At 43.8% G+C, this 19,220-nt stretch overlaps 1 protein-coding gene across 2 annotated transcripts in view; it reads left to right on the top strand.

Annotated features, from left to right (window-relative positions):
• The window catches only part of btaf1 (BTAF1 RNA polymerase II, B-TFIID transcription factor-associated), a 69,928-nt gene that overhangs the window by 17,696 nt on the left and 33,012 nt on the right, over positions 1-19,220 (top strand). For both annotated transcript variants that reach the window (XM_029698074.1, XM_029698073.1), the window contains 4 exons: positions 8,976-9,152; positions 15,241-15,484; positions 18,141-18,325; positions 18,413-18,569. In XM_029698074.1, coding sequence (XP_029553934.1) covers positions 8,976-9,152; positions 15,241-15,484; positions 18,141-18,325; positions 18,413-18,569 — 763 coding nt within the window. The remainder of the gene's footprint in view (positions 1-8,975; positions 9,153-15,240; positions 15,485-18,140; positions 18,326-18,412; positions 18,570-19,220) is intronic.

Below are 19,220 nucleotides of genomic sequence, written 5' to 3'. Positions count from 1 at the left end.
CTGTTAAAATCTATTTAAAAAAATAAAAAAATAAATTATAATCTTGCCCATTCGCCCTCTGAATGGCACACACATACACAATCCATGTCTCGATGCTTAAAAATCCTTTAACTGGTCTCCCCTTCATCTACGCTGACTGAAGTGGATTTAACATGTGACATCAATAAGGGATCATAGCATTCATCTGGTCAGTCTCATGGAAAGAGCAGGTGTTCCTAGTGTTTTGTACACTCAATGTATTGTGTGGCGGGGGCAAACATAAGCTCTGCACATGGACAAATTAGGAATGTCTCAGCACCACACAAGACCGTTCCCTGCATACGTGGCTGGTACCCTAGGCCATGTCTTCCTCAGCGCTCGCATAATTGAATTCTCAACACAAGCTCCTGGGTTTATAAAAATGTCATCTTGATTTTTTTTAACCGTTTTCCGACCTGCAGTATAGTTCTGAACTGTGGGACGACCCGCGGGTAGAAATGTTTTCATATCATCCGCCAGCTGGTTTTTGTGCAGGTCAATGGCAGGGAACCGTGGGTATCTGATCCAATGCAAGACTCTACAGTTCAGTTTTAAGCTCAGTGGGGATGATGATGATAACTTATTATATTGGACAGAACTGTGGCACCTTGTGCTCTCTTTTAGCAAAGTTGATCATGACACTATAGATTGAGAGGAGCACTCTGTATTAGGTTGCTTTGTGGGGCGTGTTTGCTTGTCTGTGTAGAAGGCCATGGTCCTGTGCCAGTCTGCCACGCAGTCATAAGGGTGTGATCAAATCAAATTTATTTATATAGCCCTTCGTACATCAGCTGAAATCTCAAAGTGCTGTACAGAAACCCAGCCTAAAACCCCAAACAGCAAGCAATGCATGTGAAAGAAGCACGGTGGCTGGGAAAAACTCCCTAGGAAAAACTCCTGAGAAAGGCCAAAAACCTAGGAAGAAACCTAGAGAGGAACCAGGCTATGAGGGGTGGCCAGTCCTCTTCTGGCTGTGCCGGGTGGATATTATAACAGAACATGGTCAAGATGTTAAAATGTTCGTAAATGACCAGCATGGTCAAATAATAATAATCATAGTAAGTGTCGAGGGTGCAACAAGCACGTCCGGTGAACAGGTCAGGGTTCCGTAGCCGCAGGCAGAACAGTTGAAACTGGAGCAGCAGCATGGCCAGGTGGACTGGGGACAGCAAGGAGTCATCATGCCAGGTAGTCCTAGGGCTCAGGTCCTCCGAAAGAAAGAAAGAAAGAAAGAAAGAAAGAAAGAGAGAATTAGAGAGAGCATATTTACATTCACACAGGACACCGGATAAGACAAGAGAATACTCCAGATGTAACAGACTGACCCTAGCCCCCCGACACATAAACTACTGCAGCATAAATACTGGAGGCTGAGACAGGAGGGATCAGAAGACACTGTGGCCCCATCCGATGATACCCCCGGACAGGGCCAAACAGGCAGGATATAACCCCACCCACTTTGCCAAAGCACAGCCCCCACACCACTAGAGGGATATCTACAACCACCAACTTACCGTCCGAAGACAAGGCCGAGTATAGCCCACAAAGATGTCCGCCACGGCACAACCCAAGGGGGGGGCGCCAACCCAGACAGGAAGACCACGTCAGTGGCTCAACCTACTCAAGTGACGCACCCCTCCCATGGACGGCATGGAAGAACACCAGTAAGTCAGTGACTCAGCCCCTGTAAAAGGGTTAGAGGCAGAGAATCCCAGTGGGAAGAGGGGAACCGACAAGGCAGAGACAGCAAGGGCGGTTCGTTGCTCCAGCCTTTCCGTTCACCTTCACACTCCTGGGCCAGACTATACTTAATCATAGGACCTACTGAAGAGATAAGTCTTCAGTAAAGACTTAAAGGTTGAGACTGAGTCTGCGTCTCTCACATGGGTAGGCAGACCATTCCATAAAAATGGAGCTCTATAGGAGAAAGCCCTACCTCCAGCCGTTTGCTTAGAAATTCTAGGGACAATTAGGAGGCCTGCGTCTTGTGACCGTAGCGTACGTGTAGGTATGTACGGCAGGACCAAATCGGAAAGATAGGTAGGAGCAAGCCCATGTAATGCTTTGTAGGTTAGCAGTAAAACCTTGAAATCAGCCCTTGCCTTAACAGGAAGCCAGTGTAGGGAAGCTAGCACTGGAGTAATATGATCAAATTTTTTGGTTCTAGTCAGGATTCTAGCAGCCGTATTTAGCACTAACTGAAGTTTGTTTAGTGCTTTATCCGGGTAGCCGGAAAGTAGAGCATTGCATTAGTCGAGCCTAGAAGTAACAAAAGCATGGATACATTTTTCTGCGTCATTTTTGGACAGAAAGTTTCTGATTTTTGCAATGTTACGTAGATGGAAAAAAGCTGTCCTTGAAGCAGTCTTGATATGTTCTTCAAAAGAGAGATCAGGGTCCAGAGTAACGCCGAGGTCCTTCACAGTTTTATTTGAGACGACTGTACAACCATCCAGATTAATTGTCAGATTCAACAGAAGATCTCTTTGTTTCTTGGGACCTAGGACAAGCATCTCTGTTTTGTCCGAGTTTAAAAGTAGAACATTTGCAGCCATCCACTTCCTTATGTCTGAAACACAGGCTTCTAGCGAGAGCAATTTTGGGGCTTCACCATGTTTCATTGAAATGTACAGCTGTGTGTCGTCCGCATAGCAGTGAAATTTAACATTATGTTTTCGAATGACATCCCCAAGAGGTAAAATATATAGTGAAAACAATAGTGGTCCTAGAACGGAACCTTGAGGAACACCGAAATTTACAATTGATTTGTCAGAGGACGAACCATTCACAGAGACAAACTGATATCTTTCCGACAGATAAGATCTAAACCAGGCCAGAACTTGTCCATGTAGACCAATTTGGGTTTCCAATCTCTCCAAAAGAATGTGGTGATCGATGGTATCAAAAGCGGCACTAAGATCTAGGAGCATGAGGACAGATGCAGAGCCTCGGTCTGACGTCATTAAAAGGTCATTTACCACCTTCACAAGTGCAGTCTCAGTGCTATGATGGGGTCTAAAACCAGACTGAAGCGTTTCGTATACATTGTTTGTCTTCAGGAAGGCAGTGAGTTGCTGCGCAACAACTTTTTCTAAAATTTTTGAGAGGAATGGAAGATTCGATATAGGCCGATAGTTTTTTATAATTTCTGGGTCAAGATTCGGCTTTTTCAAGAGAGGCTTTATTACTGCCACTTTTAGTGAGCTTGGTACACATCCGGTGGATAGAGAGCCGTTTATTATGTTCAACATAGGAGGGCCAAGCACAGGAAGCAGCTCTTTCAGTAGTTTAGTTGGAATAGGGTCCAGTATGCAGCTTGAGGGTTTGGAGGCCATGATTATTTTCATCATTGTGTCAAGAGATATAGTACTAAAACACTTTAGTATCTCCCTTGAGCCAAGGTCCTGGCAGAGTTGTGCAGACTCTGGACAATGAAGCCCTGGAGGAATACCCAGATTTAAAGAGGAGTCCGTAATTTGCTTTCTAATGATCATGATCTTTTCCTCAAAAAAGTTCATAAATGTATTACTGCTGAAGTGAAAGCCATCCTCCATTTGCGAATGCTGCTTTTTAGTTAGCTTTGCGACAGTGTCAAAAAGAAATTTCGGATTGTTCTTATTTTCCTCAATTAAGTTGGAAAAATAGGATGATCGTGCAGCAGTGAGGGCTCTTCGATACTGCACGGTACTGTCTTTCCAAGCTAGTCGGAAGACTTCCAGTTTAGTGTGGCGCCATTTCCGTTCCAATTTTCTGGAAGCTTGCTTCAGAGCTCGTGTATTTTCTGTATACCAGGGAGCTAGTTTCTTATGACAGATGTTTTTAATTTTTAGGGGTGCAACTGCATCTAGGGTATTGCGCAAGGTTGAATTGAGTTCCTCGGTTAGGTGGTTAACTGATTCTTGTCCTCTGACGTCCTTGGGTAGGCAGAGGGAGTCTGGAAGGGCATCAAGGAATCTTTGGGTTGTCTGAGAATTTATAGCACGACTTTTAATCTTCCTTGGTTGGGGTCTGAGCAGATTATTTGTCGCAATTGTAAACGCAATAAAATGGTGGTCCGATAATCCAGGATTATGAGGAAAAACATTAAGATCCACAACATTTATTCCATGGGACAAAACTAGGTCCAGAGTATGACTGTGGCAGTGAGTAGGTCCAGAGACATGTTGGACAAAACCCACTGAGTCGATGATGGCTCCGAAAGCCTTTTGGAGTGGGTCTGTGGACTTTTCCATGTGAATGTTAAAGTCACCAAAAATTAGAATATTATCTGCTATGACTACAAGATCCGATAGGAATTCAGGGAACTCAGTAAGGAACACTGCATATGGCCCAGGAGGCCTGTAAACAGTAGCTATAAAAAGTGATTGAGTAGGCTGCATAGATTTCATGACTAGAAGCTCAAAAGACGAAAACGTCATTGTTTTTTTTTTTGTAAATTGAAATTTGCTATCGTAAATGTTAGCAACACCTCCGCCTTTGCCGGATGCACGGGGGGTTTGGTCACTAGTGTAACCAGGGGGTGAGGCCTCATTTAACACAGTAAATTCATCAGGCTTAAGCCATGTTTCAGTCAGGCCAATCACATCAAGATTATGATCAGTGATTAGTTCATTGACTATAACTGCCTTGGAAGTGAGGGATCTAACATTAAGTAACCCAATTTTGAGATGTGAAGTATCACAATCTCTTTCAATAATGGCAGGAATGGAGGAGGTCTTTATACTAGTAAGATTACTGAAGCGAACACCGCCATTTTTAATTTTGCCCAACCAAGATCGAGGCACAGACACGGTCTCAATGGGGAAAGCTGAGCTGACTACGCTAACTGTGCTCGTGGCAGACTCCACTAAGCTGGCAGGCTGGCTAACAGCCTGCTGCCTGGCCTGCACCCTATTTCATTGTGGAGCTAGAGGAGTTAGAGCCCTGTCTATGTTCGTAGATAAGATGAGAGCACCCCTCCAGCTAGGATGGAGTCCGTCACTCCTCAGCAGGCCAGGCTTGGTCCTGTTTGTGGGTGAATCCCAGAAAGAGGGCCAGTTATCTACAAATTCTATCTTTTGGGAGGGGCAGAAAACAGTTTTCATCCAGCGATTGAGTTGTGAGACTCTGCTGTAGAGCTCATCACTCCCCCTAACTGGGAGGGGGCCAGAGACAATTACTCGATGCCGACACATCTTTCTAGCTGATTTACACGCTGAAGCTATATTGCGCTTGGTGACCTCTGACTGTTTCATCCTAACATCGTTGGTGCCGACGTGGATAACAATATCTCTATACTCTCTACACTCGCCAGTTTTAGCTTTAGCCAGCACCGTCTTTAGATTAGCCTTAACGTCGGTAGCCCTGCCCCCTGGTAAACAGTGTATGATCGCTGGATGATTAGTTTTAAGTCTAATACTGCGGGTAATGGAGTCGCCAATGACTAGGGTTTTCAATTTGTCAGAGCTAATGGTGGGAGCCGTCGGCGTCTCAGACCCCACAACGGGAGGAGCAGAGACCAGAGAAGTCTCGGCCTCCGACTCGCTTAATGGGGAGAACCGGTTGAAAGTTTCTGTCGGCTGAATAAGCGACACCGGTTGAGCATTCCTACAGCGTTTCCCTCCAGAAACCATGAGAAAGATGTCCGGCTGCAGGGACCGTGCGAGGGGGTTTATACTAACGTTACTATCTGTACTTGCTGGTGGCACAGACGCTGTTTCATCCTTTCCTACACTGAAATGACCCTTGCCTAACGATTGCGTCTGAAGCTGGGCTTGCAGCACAGCTATCCTTGCCGTAAGGCGATCGTTCTCCTGTATATTATGAGTACAACGACTGCAATTAGAAGGCATCATGTTAATGTTACTTAGCTTCGGCTGTTTGAAGTCCTGACGAACCATGTCCAGATAAAACCTCCGGGGTAGGAAAGTTGAATGGAAAAAAAAAAAAAAAAAACATGGTGTGATGACACCATGTTGGAGAGACAGATGGCAGTGTGATAATATTGACTCTGTCTGGTCCTGTCTGGTCCTTTCTCACTAACACCGTTCCTGTTCCACTGGTTGGGAGCAAAAACAAATCTAGCCTAGGAGAAGGTTGCTGCTAATACTAAAGGTATGGACAGACCAGTAGGTTTGAGTGTCTGGCGTAATTTGCAATCCAAGTACAAACCGATTCTACATGTTGTAACGACTCGCTAGGCGTGACTGGTAGGATGGCAACAATGACAAGTCCAACACACGGGAGTATAACCTTTAGTTACAATTTAACTTTTTAATGAGAACTAGTTGGTCTGCTTACAGCTTCACTTGTAGTCCGGTCACTACTTCCTGTGGCGAATACAATGTCCAGGGCTTCAAACAATATTTGTAGAGATCAGCCTCCGGCGTCCAGCTAGGAGCTCTCCCGTGCTGAACTAAAGCAGCACCTTAAATTTCCCAGGTGCGTTGCAGCCTAACAAGGCTGAGTGGCCTCCGGTGTGGGCGTAGCCTTGCAGCCTACAATGCTGGTTGTGGGGCGTGGCTGACGCTCCGAACAGTGGCTTTCGTAACACACCATGTGAACGAACGGCCCCCTACTGTACAGACTGGCAATCGATCTGGCGAGTTATTTAAAATATATATAATTGAAGCGTACCCCCATGTTTCTACCACATTGGTTATAGTGCAGTCGGAATGTATTCAGACCCCTTTCACTCTTTGCACATTTGTTACATTACAGCCTTATTCTAAAATTATATGTAAAAAAAATTATATATATTTCCCTCATCAATCTACACTACCCACAATGACAAAACAAAAACAGTGCTTTAGAAATGTTTGCCAATATGTAGGCCTGGGCAATTATTTTCTGTGGAGGGCCACATTAGTACATATTTTTTGCCATCATGGGCCAGAGTCATATTACAGGATTATACATGTGTATGACTGACCGATCTCTACTGTAAATCACATCCAGATATGCTACTTATTTTTCTTTTTTAACATGCGCAGAAATAAACCACATCCATGTTCTCCTTTTGGTAGGTATTTTCATTATTAAACATGCAATGAACTACACGGAGGGAAAAGTACACTGCATTCAGCACCACGGACAGAACTCTTGTTAACGGGTATGCACAAAAACACGAGAGCTCAACATTACATTTATACTACTCAATCAGTGTGCGGAGTGAAGTCTTTGATGGGCATTGACTAGACAGTGAAGTCGTATAGTTTCTGACGTCACGATGCGCAGGATTGCTGAGAGGTGAGTCAGTAGGAGATGATCTGTGCCTTGACTTATTATTTCCTCACTGAAAATGTATGTCCGTATACATAGGTTGACCCAAACAGTACAAACATCTTCTGAGCATGACTCCTAATCTTTGGAACGTTTTGCTCATTGAGATGCATAGAACCTCGTCAGTGACATTGTTTTGAATAGTTCTCCAATCACGGAGTCAGACTGAAGATCGGTAAGCTCAAGTTGCAGGTCAGTGGGAGCATTATCCACATTGAAGATGAAAGGAGAGGAAACCAACAGCATGTCATTTTCCAACACTTTGAAATCCTCAATGACTTGTATACTTCTCCCGCTGGTCATCTCTAGTGCTTAGGGACGTTGTCCTGTTGGAAGGTGAACCTTCGCCCCAGTCTGAGGTCCCTGAGTGCTCTGGAGCAGGTTTTCATCAAGGATCTCTCTGTAGCTTTGCCTCGACCCCGACTCGTCTCCCAGTCCCTGCTGCTGAAAAACCATCCCCACAGCATGATTCTGCCACCACCATGATTCACCGTAGGGATGGTGCCAGGTTTCCTCAAGATGTGACGCTTGGCATTCATGCCAAAGAGTTAAATCTTGGTTTCATCAGACCAGAGAATCTTTATTCTCATGGTCAGAGTCCTTGCCTTTTGGCAAACTTCAAGCCGGCTGTCATGTGCCTTTTACTGAGGAGTTGCTTACGTCTGGCCACTCTACCATAAAGGCCTGCTTGGTGGAGTGCTGCAGAGATGGTTTTCCTTCTGGAAGGTTCTCCATCCACAGAGGCACTCTGGAGCTCTGTCAGTGACTGGGGTTCTTGGTCACCTCCCTGACCAAGGCCCTTCTCCCCTGATTGCTCAGTTTGATGGGGCGGCCCGCTTTTGGAAGTCTTGGTGGTTCCTAACTTCTTCCATTTAAGAATGGAGGCATGTGTTCTTGGGGACCTTCAATGCTGCAGACATTTTTTGGTACCCTTCCCCAGATCTGTGACTCGACACAATCCTGTCTCGGAGCTCTACAGACAATTCCTTCGACCCCATGGCTTGGTTTTTGCTCTGAGATGCACTGTCAACTGTGGGACCTTTATATAGACAGGTGTGTGCCATTCCAAATCATGTCCAATCAATTGACTTTACCACAGGTGGACACCAAGTTGTAGAAACAGCTCAAGGATGATTGATGGAAACAGGATGCACCTGAGCTCAATTTGGAGTCTTATAGAAATGGTCTGAAAAGGTATTTGTTTTATTTTTTAATACATTTGCACACACAAATAAATAAACCTGTTTTCGCTTTGTCATTATGGGGTATTGTGTGTAGATTGAGGGGAAAATAATTTCATCCAGTTTAGAATAAGGCTGTAATGTAAGTGGAAAAAGGGAAGGGGTTTAAATACTTTCCGAATGCACGAAGTCTATTGATTCACTGGCCACATTCTCAATACAGATTAAATGTAGCATCAAAGTTGGACTCTAGTCATTACATTCATGTTGAAAAAAATACCATTTCATTTTCCCATCTATTTTTGTTCTTGAATGATTGTTTTGTACGGCGATTCATTTTATTTGCCTCAGTCTGTCCATTCTCTCAGACTTGGTCAGTTCCATTTCCCTAAACCCCAGGATTCAAAATGGAATAGGACTATAGACCCTATGGCGGTTAATAGAGGCTAAACTCCATTTTATAGAACTATGACAAACCCATGAATGTTATTACTCTGCTCTTCCCTCTATCTATAGGTGACCACCATCTTCACTGAGTCCACCGTGGGTCTGAACATGAAGTCCAAACAGTTTCAGCCACTGGATGGCAAGCGTCAGCAGGCCCAGTCCACGGTGGGCGAGACCAGTGTGGAGTGGCAGCAGCTGCACCTGCGAGTCCACATGTTTACCGCCTGCGCCGTGGTCAACTTGCAGGTAGAGATGGGTGTGTCGACACCAATGTCATCAATACTGCTGATACCGGCAACATGAGCGATACCGTATGCATTAAACAGATCAGGGTTTCCGGACATTTTAAATTTACTGGACATTTTAAGACATTTTCCGGATCCATATGCATTGGTTGTGCAACCTGATTAGGGCTTCCACCCACGGTGCTCAGAATGCCGGGAATCACATTTAGGTTATGGTAATTCATCTTAACAGAACATACAACTTGGATGCAATGGTGTCATTTTTACCCAATTCTGATGAGCAATTTGAAGATGTTAGAATACGTAGGCATTGAGTCCATAAGGCTAGGGGATAAAGAAACTCATTCATTCCCAATAGGACACTACAGCAGAAATCATGATTTGGCCACAGAGGATCATTAGCTTTTGTTTTTAAATCGCATAGTCTACAGTAGAGGTCGACCGATTTTAATCGGAATGGACGATTAATTAGGGCCGATTTCACTTTTTCATATCAATCTGCATTTTTGGACACCGATTATGGCCGATTGCACTCCGCGAGGAGACTGCGTGGCAGGCTGACTACCTGTTACGCGAGTGCAGCAATGAGCCAAGGTAAGTTGCTAGCTAGCATTAAACATATCTTATAAAAAAACGATCAATCTTAACATAATCACTAGTTAACTACACATGGTTGATATTACTAGTTTATTTAGCTTGTCCTGCGTTGCATATAATCGATGCACTGCCTGTTCATTTCTCATTGAATCACAGTCTACTTTGTCAAACGGGTAACGATTTAACAAGCGCATTCGTGAAAAAAGCACCGTCGTTGCACCAATGTGTACCTAACCATGAACATCAATGCTTTTCTTTAAAATCCATACACAAGTATATATTTTTAAACCTGCATATTTAGTTAATATTGCCTGCTAACATGAATTTCTTTTAACTAGGGAAATTGTGTCAGGGTATATGCAGCAGTTTGGGCCGCCTGGCTCGTTGCGAACTGTGTGAAGACCATTTCTTCCTAACAAAGACCGTAATTCATTTGCCAGAATTGTACATAATTATGACATTGACGGTTGTAGAATGTAACAGCAATATTTAGACTTATGGATACCACCTGTTAGATAAAACACAAATGGTTCTGTATTTCACTGAAAGAATAAACGTTTAGTTTTTGAAATGATAGTTTCCGTATTTGACCATATTAATGACCTAAGGCTCGTATTTCTGTGTGTTATTATAATTAAGTCTATGATTTGATACAGCAGTCTGACTGAGCGGTGGTAGGCAGCAGCAGGCTCGTAAGCATCCATTCAAACAGCACTTTCCTGCATTTGCCAGCAGCTCTTCGCTGTGCTTCAAGCATTGAGCTGTTTATGACTTCAAGCCTATCAACTCCCGAGATTAGGCTGGTGTAACCGATGTGAAATGGCTGGCAAGTTAGCGGGGTGCGCGCTAATAGCGTTTCAATCGGTGACGTCACTCGCTCTGAGACCTTGAAGTAGTTGTTACCCTTGCTCTGCAAGGGCTGCGGCTTTTGTGGAGCGATGGGTAACGATGCTTCAAGGGTGGCTGTTGTCGATGTGTGCAGAGTCCCTGGTTCGAGCCCAGGTAGGGGCAAGGAGAGGGACGGAAGCTGTACTGTTACACTGGCATACTATAGTTCCTATAAGAACATCTAATAGTCAAAGGTATATGAAATACAAATGATATAGAGAGGAAATAGTCCTACAATTCCTATAACTACAACCTAAAACTTCTTACCTGGGATATTGAAGACTCATGTTAAAAGGAACCACCAGCTTTCATATGTTCTGAGGAAAGAACTTAAACGTTAGGCTTTTTTGCGGAGATTGTTTTATATTAGCCTAAATTGACACACAAGTCTGCAAATGCGACTTTATTATAATGGGGAAAATTTGCTTCCCTAAACTTGAAATCCACATGCTGTTATTATAACTGTCCACATTTACTTTTCCACAGCCAACAAGATGAGTAACACGTAGTAAACTCACTAGCCTATCCCCCATACACAGTTGGTGACGACAGCCATGGACGGTCTGCTTCTAGCTCCTAAGCAACTTTTAAGTATTTTGTTTTTTGGTTATTTTTTTACATTAGCCCAGAATGTTTTTTTGTGTTATTACATATATCAGAGCGGCGGTAACTCACCCGCGTTACGACCAGGAATACGACTTTCCTGAATTGAATCCTTTGTTCGTACCCCCCCAGGGCAATTGAACATATCCCAGAGGATGCTCCAAGTCGCCACTGGCGGAGAAGAGATATTCGGAGTGGACTTCCGAGTATATTACTCGCTAATGTTCAGTCTCTGGACAATAAAGTAGACGAGGTCAGGGCTGGATCTCCTTCCAGAGAGACATCGGACTTTAACATACTCTTGTTTCACGGATATACTGTCCCTGTCCATACAGCCAGCTGGGTTCTCAGTTCATCGCGCAGACAGAATAAAGAACTCTCTGGGAAGAAGAAAGGCGAGTGTTTATGATTCATAATTAACTACTCATGGTGGGATTGTGGTAACATACCGAAACTCAAGTCCTTTTGTTCACCTGACCTAAAATACCTCACAATCAAATGCCCACCGTATTACCTCCCCCAGAGAATTTCTTCAGTTGGTCACAGCCGCGTATATTATCCCTCAAGCCGATACCACGACGGCTCTCAAGGAACTACACTGGACTTCATGCAAACTGTAAACCACATCCTGAGGCCAGATTTGAGGAAAATGCTACCGGAGTTCTATCAACACATTGACTGTAGTACTCGCTGAGGAAAAACACTAGATCCCTGCTACTCACCTTTTCGAGATGCCTACAAGGCCCTCCCTTTGGCGAATCAGATCGACTCTATTTTGCTCCTCCCTTCCTATAGGCAGAAACTCACAGGAAGTACCCGTGCTAAGGTCTATTCAACATTGGTCTGACCAATTGAAATCCATGCTTCAAGATCATTTTAATCCATGGACTGGGATAAGTTTCCCGGGTAGCCTCTGAGAATAACATTGGCGCTTGCACGGACACGGTGACGGAGTTCATCAGGCAGTGTATAGGGGTTGTTGTTCCCACGGAGACTAAGACCTACACAAACAAGAAACTGTGGATAGAAGGCAGCATTCACACAACAAAGCGCGACCCATCGCATTTAACCATGGCAAGGTGAATGGATATATGGTTGAATACGAACCGTGTAGTTATTCCCTCCGTAAGGCAATCATGCAGGCAAAACGGAGTCGCAATACAACAGCTCAGACACGAGACGTGTGTGACAAAGGGAAAACCAGCCAAGCTGTGGACACCGTCTTGTTCCCAGACAAGCTCAAATCTTTCACCCTCTTTGTGGGTAACGCATTGCCACCGACGCGGCCCGCTCCCACGGACTGGGGGCTCTCGTTCTCCATGGCCGACATGAGTAAGACATTTAAGCGTGTTAACCCTCGCAGGGCTGCCGGTCCAGACGGCATCGCTAACCGCATCCTCAGAGAATGTGCAGAAAAGCTGGCTGGATTGTGTACGGACATATTCAATCTCTCCCTTTCCCAGTTGGCTGTCCCCACTTGCTTCAAAATGTCCACCATTGTTCCTGTACCCAAGAAAGCAAAGGTAACTGAACTAAATGACTATCGCCCTGTAGCACTCACTTCTGTCATCATGCTTTGATGCTAGTAAAGGATCATATCACCTCTACCTGACACCCTAGACCCACTTAAATTTTCTTACAGCCCCAATAGATCCACAGACGATGCAATCGCACTGCACACTGCCCTATCCCATCTGGACAAGAGGAATACTTATGTAAGAATGCTGTTCATTGACTACAGCTCAGCATTCAACACCATAGTACCCTCCAAGCTCATCATTAAGCTAGAGGCCCTGGGTCTGAACCCTGCCCTGTGCAACTGGGTCCTGGACTTCCTGATGGGCCGCCCCTAGGTGTTGAAGGTAGGAAACATCTCCACTTCGCGGATCCTCAACACTAAGGCCCCACAAGGGTGCATGCTCAACCCCCTCCTGTACTCCCTGTTCACCAATGACTGAGTGCCCCGCACGCCTCCAACTCAATCATCAAGTTGGCAGATGACACAACAGTAGTAGGCCAGATTACCAACAATGATGTCAGCCTACAGGGAGGAGGTAAGGGTCCTGGCAGAGTGGGGCAAGGAAAATAACCTTAACGACAACAAAACGAAGGAGCTGATATTAGAGTTCAGGAAACCGCAGAGGCAGCACGCCCCTATCCACAGGACCGCAGTGGAGAAGGTGGAAAGATTCAAGTTCCTCGGTGAACATGTCGCAGACGGCGCCTTTTCAACCTCATGAGGCTGAAGAAATTTGGCTTTGCCCCTAAAACCCTCATACTTTTACAGATGCACAATTGAGAGCATCCTGTCGGGCTGTATCATCGCCTGGTAGGGCAACTGCACCGCCTGCAAACACAAGGCTTTCAAGAGTGGTGTGGTCTGCCCAACGCATCACTGGGAGCACACTGCCTGCCCCCCAGGACACCTACAGCATCTGGTGTCACAGGAAGGCCAAAAAGATCAACCACACGAGCCACAGCCTGTTTACCCCGCTATCATCCAGAAGGAGAGGTCAGTACAGGTGCATCAATGCTTGGACCAAGAGACTGGAAAAACAGCGTCTATCTCTAGGCCATCAGACTGAAGAGCCGGCTACTCAACCCTACACCTTAAAGGCTGCTGCCCTACAGTATAGACATGGAATCACTGACTACTTTTTATGTTTACATACTGCTTTACTCATTTACTCTGTATTGTATTCTAGTATATTTAGTCAATGCCACGCCGACATTGCTTGGCCTAATATTTATGTATTTCTTAATTTGTGAATTGTTAGATCCTAGCTACAACAGTGCAATAGTAACACAAGCATTTCTCCTTAATACTATCTGCTATATATGTGTGACCACTAAAATTTGATTTGATAGTAGAAAAGTTGACCTAGTCTATTGGTCAGCTTGTCTTTCGGTGTGAGAAAGAAATGGCCTATTCCAAACAGACTCGGGGACATTTGGGATGATGGATCCCACATTCATAAAACCAGTAGGCCTAGGCTACATCAAAAACATGCAACAGATCAGAACGTTTTAGCTTAATGTTAAACTGTTTTGTCACAAGTGCAGCAATGCGCATTAGGCTACGTGCAAATGTTCGTTACATAATGCAATTAGCAGGGGAAATGCAATTTGTGACGGGTTTCATGTGACAGATGAAAATATCCCCTCTTTCTAAAGGATCTCTAAATATGCAACAAGTAGCATGGGTTGCTAATAAGACTAAGATTGTGCCTTTGGCTACTGGACAAAAAGTGGATTTTAAAAACCAATAGAATGAGGGGGGCTACTTGTTTCAATGGTATATGGAAGTCTTTATAAAACATTGCCTGCAAGTTTGGTTAGATTTTGGCTAGGCTGCTTAGAAGCAAGATAAGACATGCCTGGTGTGGTAAAACGTTCAGGTTTCAAACAAGTGTAGGTTTTCAAAATTCATACTGTCTCCAGCTGATTGCAAGTTGTGTGTGTGTGTGTGTGTGTGTGTGTGTGTGTGACACGTTGACGCTTGCTTAGTTGCCTATGCACTTGAATTGCGACGGGAAGTGCGCTTCAATATACCAGTGATGGGAAACAATTGATCTAGCTCTTTTTAATCATGGCCATGTTTTTTTTTTATACACGATTGCGTTTAGAATTGTTGTGCAATGATTGGCCTTATTAAGGCACGTTTCACTCCAGTAGCAACAAACTTTGAGCTGTAGCAGCAAAATTGACTGGTATTTCAATAAATGAATGGGATGAAATGCATTATTTCGCTATGGGATAGTGAATTATATATATATTTTTTTTACCAATTGACCGTCTGGGGAAAAAAATGTGTTTTTAAAAAATATTTTTTTTTCATTTTCTGACACAAACCGGCTAATGGAAACACTGCCGGAGATGTTCTTGGTATCATATGGAAAATGGACTGTACCATGTTATAAATCTGGCTTGTGTTCATTAGGCACCAAACGGAGACTGGGCTAGTCCAATAACACAAACACTTCTCACATCCCAACCTGCAGGCGCTGCCAGACAAGCTGAACCCGGTGGTGCGTCCTCTGATGGAGGCGGCTAAGCGGGAGGAGAATACCCTGGTGCAGGGCTACGCTGCCTCCTTCATTGCGAAGCTGCTGCAGCAGTGTGCTGGTAGGCAGCCATGTCCCAATTCCAAGATCGTCAAGAACCTGTGTTCATCGGTATGCGTGGACCCCCTGCTCACGCCCTCCTCGGCCTGTCCTGTGTCCACGACTCAGGAGACTGCTAAAGGTATGGGATGGTAGATCTGGGTGATATAGACAGTCATATTGCAATAAATGTATTAATTTTGCTTGATAACAATAAAAAAATGTGTGGTCAGTTGGGCATACTTTCCAGTAGCGGCAGGCAGGGCTCTAAAGTGCGACCAGTTTTTGGTCACATATGCAAAGAATAATTTTGCTGTGCGACCTGGAGTTTTAATTTGGAAGCACTGTGCAACATGTTTGTTCGTCCCTTGTTTCAAGCCCTGAAATGAAAGATCCCAGAAATGTTGCATACGCACAAAGCTTATTTCTCAAATTTGTGCACAAATTTGTTTACATCCCTGTTAGCATTTCTCCTTTGCCAAGATAATTCATCGCCCTGACAGGTGTGGCATGTCAGGAATCTGATTAAACAGCATTATTACACAGGTGCAACTGGTGCTGGGGATAATAAAAGGCCACTCTAAAATGTGCAGTTTTGTCACACAACACAATTTCACAATGTCTGAATTATTATTATTTTTTTTTTATTTTTTTTGAGGGAGCGTGCAATTGGCATGCTGACTGCAGGAATGTCCACTTGAGCTGTTGCCAGAGAATTGAATGGTCATTTCTCTACCATATGCTGCCTCCAACATCATTTTAGAGAATTTGGCAGTACATTAATTTGCTAAAAATGTCTAATTTTTGCTTGGTCATTACAGGGGTATTGTGTGTAGATTGGGGGAAACAATTTAATCCACTTTAGAATAAGGCTGTAACGAAATGTGGAAAAAGTCCAGGTCTGAATACTTTTCCAAATGCACTATATATGTATGTACAGTACCAGCCAAATGTTTGGCCATCTACGCATTCCAGGGTTTTTCTTTATTTTTACTATTTTCTACATTATAGAATAATAGTGAAGACACATGGAATCTTGCAGTAACCAAAAGTGTTAAACAAATCAAAATATATTTGAGATTCTTCAAATTAGCCACCCTTTGCCTTGATGACAGCTTTGCACAAAGGGTGGCTACTTTGAACAATATCAAATATATTTTGATTTAACACTGTGGTTACTACATGATTCCAGGTGTTATTTCATAGTTTTGATGTCGTCACCATTCTACAATGTAGAAAATAATACAAATAAAGAAACCCTTGAATGAGTAGGGGTCAACTTTTGGCTGTATGTGTAATTGTTGTAATGATCAGGTTTCGCTGTACAGATTGTTAGCTTCATGCTTGCACCATTTACTCACTGAAATTCTGAAACATTTTTTAGAAGGCTAAAACCATGATTTCTTCAAACGGTAAAGTACATTATCCTTATGATTCATGTAATGAAAGCATCTACCTGTAGATGTTTTCTCTGGGGCCTGCTGCGTCACGCGAGCCTCTCCTTTCCCGGGGGGGGAGAATGCTCCGGGGGAGGAAGGAAAGTGTTCTGATTTTGTATGTTTTTAAAATCAAATTGACTTAGTTGAAGAGAGGAGGTTTTCTGTAGGTATAATTTATTTATAAGCTGAATAGCTACTATTTTACAACCAAGATATTTGATATGCTTTTAAGATGCAGCACATGCGAAATGCACATTGGTGATTTGCGTAGGCCTCATTGGGTGGGACGCTACAACTGCAATGTTTTTTGGGACTTTACAGTTACTGTTAGATTAATACATGGCTGCTAGCAGTGGGTATTATGTTTAGAGTTTTGCGATTTAGCTGATGTGTTTTGAGTTTACACTTACTCGGGTGATAAATTGGCCTATGATATTTGTACACAAAGATGCAGGCAATCAATATTGAAAAAATATGAATAAGTCAGACCATTTTGGAGCTCTATTAACATATAACACATAGCCCAAATGCCTGATGAAATAACTAATTTATTGAATAACATCTCACTAGTAATTACCCATTTTAATAAAGCACTGACTTTTAAAGATGATACAAATTGTCTAGTGTGGCACTGTAAAAACGTTAATATAATTGGTGCAAACAAATCATGGGCAGGTTGCCACCAAAGGAAAATGTTAGTCTGGAGTCCTGTAATATTATTCATCACCTGAGGAAGTGTGAACTCTAAACACTTAGCTAGATTGTTAACTCTATGATCTTGTTGCTCGATAGCCATGTTGGCTAATTGATTAATCAATCAGTAATTGTCATGTCCTACAAAACAGTGCTAGGCCTAGGCTACTTGATGTTGGCCTAATCGGCGACAATGGCGTGCTCTGCTCAGCGCTGCTCCGTGGGCGCATCAAAACCGTACTACATGGCTTACGCCGGTTGTAAAGTGGTACCATGAACTCAATATTGAGAGGTGAGAAATAAAATCTCTGACGCTCTCCTCTCAGTAAGTAGAACGAGTAGTTGTTTGAAAACAATTTTTTCCCTCAATTGCATTTTCAGCAATGGTCATATCCTTGTGCTTATCTGAATGCATCTCTCCCTCCATTCGCACAGTGGGAGGAGTGAGTGGCTCGCTCACACAGCAGCCGAAACGGAGAAGGGCAGATACTTTCATAGCAGGAATCGACATGATTCATAGGCTATTACTGTTGACCAAATAATGGTTTTAGAACAAACTGTTCTTGTCGTCCCATCCTGTTTCAGTAAATGAACACAACCCAGATTAGGTTTCTCTATTACATAAAACCCTCTTACTCACTTTACTGTTTTCTCTACCATTCCTAGCTGGCATGTCGGAGAAAGAATGCATGCACCACGTGGTCAATAAGACCAAGGGCATCATCACCTTGTACCGCCACCAGAGGGCAGCATTTGCCATCACCAGCAAAAGGGGCCCCACCCCCAAAACCCCCAAGACACCCACCACTGAACTGCCCCCCGGCAGCACCATCACCACAGACACTGATGAGGTGGGTGACAGAGGGCGTGAACGGTTACCTGAACATTTACCTGTGACTGTTTTTTTTTTTTTTAATGATTTATTTTTACTGTTTCAGAATAAAAAAAACTGTCTCGTCCAGAGAAGAGGCGCAGAGTTCTCTCTGATGACGGTTGCCAGGCACTTTGGCCAGGAGCTGACAGGGTCACTGCCCTACCTGTGGGAGTCCATGGTGGGACCTCTGAGGGCTGTGGTGGAGGACAACGAAGGCATCGGTATGCTACACGTTAGATTGACATTTTAGTCATTTATCAGACTCTTATCCAGAGCGACCTTACAGTTAGATCATATGGGTTATGTTCATTGTGATCACTGTAGGAAAACCTTTCAAAACGCAAACTGAAAACGAGCATTTCTTATTGACAAGTACAGGTAGCCCTTCCTGTTTCAGTCCATTTGGTGCATAATGACCCAGATGTATTGCTGTTTGCTACCCGCTGTCCACTTCTAGATTGGCGTCTTCATATAACTCTTCTGATCTCCAGCACCATGGGTACCCCTTCAGTTAACACACACAGCCTTTTCCTCCTGTTGGATTCTATCTTGAAATATACTTACTACACTAGAAGTTAATGATTACATGTATAAGGCATGTATATTGTGAGGTCAATGGAGGATGGATAAGAACTAGGGGTACGGAAAGTTAGAGTGAGGAAACAGACAATTACCTGGTTGTGCTCACTAATAAGGTTGGATAGCCGTGGATTATGGAGGAGTGAGGAATTCAGGCCGAGGTCAAGTTAGATGAAGTGAGAAGGAGCAGTCCTATTACACACACACACAACTTATATTTCTGCCTAGCAACAGAAATGTATAGGCTGTCTAGATGTGGAAGGACTTGACTCCGCCTAGTAGGAGGGTATAAA

Source organism: Salmo trutta, chromosome 18, assembly GCF_901001165.1.
Source record: "Salmo trutta chromosome 18, fSalTru1.1, whole genome shotgun sequence".
NCBI lineage: Eukaryota > Metazoa > Chordata > Actinopteri > Salmoniformes > Salmonidae > Salmo > Salmo trutta.
The sequence above is the reverse complement of the archived record's forward strand: the minus strand, read 5'-3'. Positions and strand labels throughout refer to the sequence as shown.